General features: G+C 62.5%; 1 protein-coding gene across 1 annotated transcript in view; it reads left to right on the forward strand.

Annotated features, from left to right (window-relative positions):
• Positions 1-1,896: 1,896 nt before the first annotated feature.
• Positions 1,897-2,159, forward strand: part of TSPEAR (thrombospondin type laminin G domain and EAR repeats) — a 68,000-nt gene continuing 67,737 nt past the window's right edge. Inside the window, exon 1 of the mRNA XM_029940603.1 lies at positions 1,897-2,155. Within this exon, the coding sequence (XP_029796463.1) occupies positions 1,897-2,155 (259 nt within the window). The remainder of the gene's footprint in view (positions 2,156-2,159) is intronic.

The raw sequence follows: 2,159 nt of genomic DNA on the forward strand, positions 1-2,159 counted from the left end.
TGAATGCTGAGATCAAACTGAGGGCTGAAGAGGGAAGGGAAGGGGAAAGGGGGTGATGGTCATGGAGTAGGGCACCTGTGGGGAAGAGCACTGGGTGTTGTATGGAAACCAACTTGGCAATAAACTATTAATAAAAAAAAAATGCCAAAACCTGCAGCTCTGAGCGTCCCCTGGTGCTGCCATGGGTCTGGGGTCTTGTCCCCTGGAGTCCGGCTGCCGCTGCTGTCACAGTTCTCCACCCCCCAAGGTTTCTAGAAGCTCTGCGGGCCTCTCTGTATGCTGGCTCCTTCCCCTCGGACCCACACCAGGACGCATCAGCTGCGCCTCCGGGAAAGCCATTCGGAGGTGCCAGCTCGCCTCTCTGAGGTGTCCCCGTCTGCACGCCGGCTCCCAGTGCCGGCTCCCAGCAGCAGCCTTCAAAGGCTCTGCACAATTTCTGTGTTTTACGCGGCTTTCCGGGCTGCCCTCCGCGGGAGTATATTCACGGCAAGCCCCTCCCCCTCCCTTGCTTGGCCACGCCCCCAGCTTACGGATCGGCTCCTGGACCTCCGCAGGGGCCAGAAGCTGAGCCCAGGGCGCCGGGCTCGAACCCATCGTATTTTCACAACTCAGGACATACAGAAAACAACTCAGCCCCCAGCTGACCCGCATTCTCACACCCCTCCCTGGCGGGCCCGGAACCCCACTCACCGCGGGTGAAGACCGCTGCTGGAAGCGGAAGGGCAGGAAGGGAAGGGTGAGAATTTGAGCCCAGGGACTTGGGGGGGGGGGGGGGGGGGGGGGGGGAGGGGGGCACAGGCCCTATCACCGGGGCGCCCTGCTGCTGAGTCTGCTTCTCTCTGACATCCAGGGTGCGGGGAGCCCTGTGCCAGCCCCCAGGGGCCAGTGACACTTCCACCCTGGCGCTGGGCCCCGTTTCCAACGCACGCGGCGGGGGCTTGGCTCCACAGTGAGCACACGCATGCTTGGAAGGAGCAAGGACCAGGGAGGACGGAAACGCATCCAGCACGTGGTGGCCACGTGGATGGTATTTGCAGAAGGAAGGGGTTTGCATGATGTTTCTGGCTGGAGTTACCCAAGGAATTTTCAGTGTGAAATCAAGAAAATCAACAGGATTTGATCAGCAATAGAGCAGTCGCTGTTTTCCCTATGGAGTCCGCTGGGGCTCCCCTTTCTTCGGAGACAACACAGGGAGCTCCGTTTGCAGGCACAGTGTGCAGCACGTTGGGGAAATGCAAGTGGAATCGGAAGGCCACGGACAGACGGGGTCTGAGGCCTCAGTGAGTGGTCAGGCCGAGGACGGGGCGTGCACGGCTGCCCAAGGGCACCCAACTGCACCCCTTTCCCTGCCAGCCTCCTGCACCAGTGCCCTCAGGCTCCCTGCAGCAGACACAGTATGGGGGGGGGGGGTCACGACTAGGAAAGTGCTGGCCGCCCACGCCGGTTGGCCCTGGCTCCTCCAGCCTGGCACTCCGGAGCCGTGGCCCCTGACAAGCAGAGCCCCCACTGAGCGCCAAACCCACCCACGCGCCGCAAAAGGACAGAAGGCACTAGAATATCTGGATTCCTTATGCAGCTGAGCGGGCTCCGGACACAGGATCCGCAGACTCACACCTTCTCTAGCTCAACGCACGTTCTGGACGCTCAGGATGCGTCAACAGCCTCCAAATCCCACGAGTTTGACGCTGAGCAACATCTCATGGAACAAACATAAACATAAACCTGGAGCTAATGAGAGTCCCCAGGGCTGCAAACACCAACACGGAAGGAGGCGGGGGCCGTCGGCGGGGACAACACACGCCCGGGAGGTATAAAAGCCCACAGTCAGCCCGAGCGTCTCACACACACTCACACCCACACTCACACTCACCCTCCTCCAGCCCCACCGCCCCCGCCATGGCCGCCTCCACCCTGTCCCTCTGCTCCAGCGACCTGAGCTACGGCAGCCGCGTCTGCCAGCCCCGGTCTGACGACTCCTGCCCCGACTCCTCCTGGCAGGGGGAGGACTGCCCGGAGAGCTGCGAGCCGGCCTGCTGCGCCCCTGTGTGCTGCGCCCCTGTGTGCTGCGCCCCTGTGTGCTGCAAGCCCGTCTGCTGCACCCCTGTCTGCTGCAAGCCCGTCTGCTGCACCCCTGTCTGCTGCAAGCCCGTCTGCTGTGA

Source organism: Suricata suricatta, chromosome 5 (genome assembly GCF_006229205.1).
Source record: "Suricata suricatta isolate VVHF042 chromosome 5, meerkat_22Aug2017_6uvM2_HiC, whole genome shotgun sequence".
NCBI lineage: Eukaryota > Metazoa > Chordata > Mammalia > Carnivora > Herpestidae > Suricata > Suricata suricatta.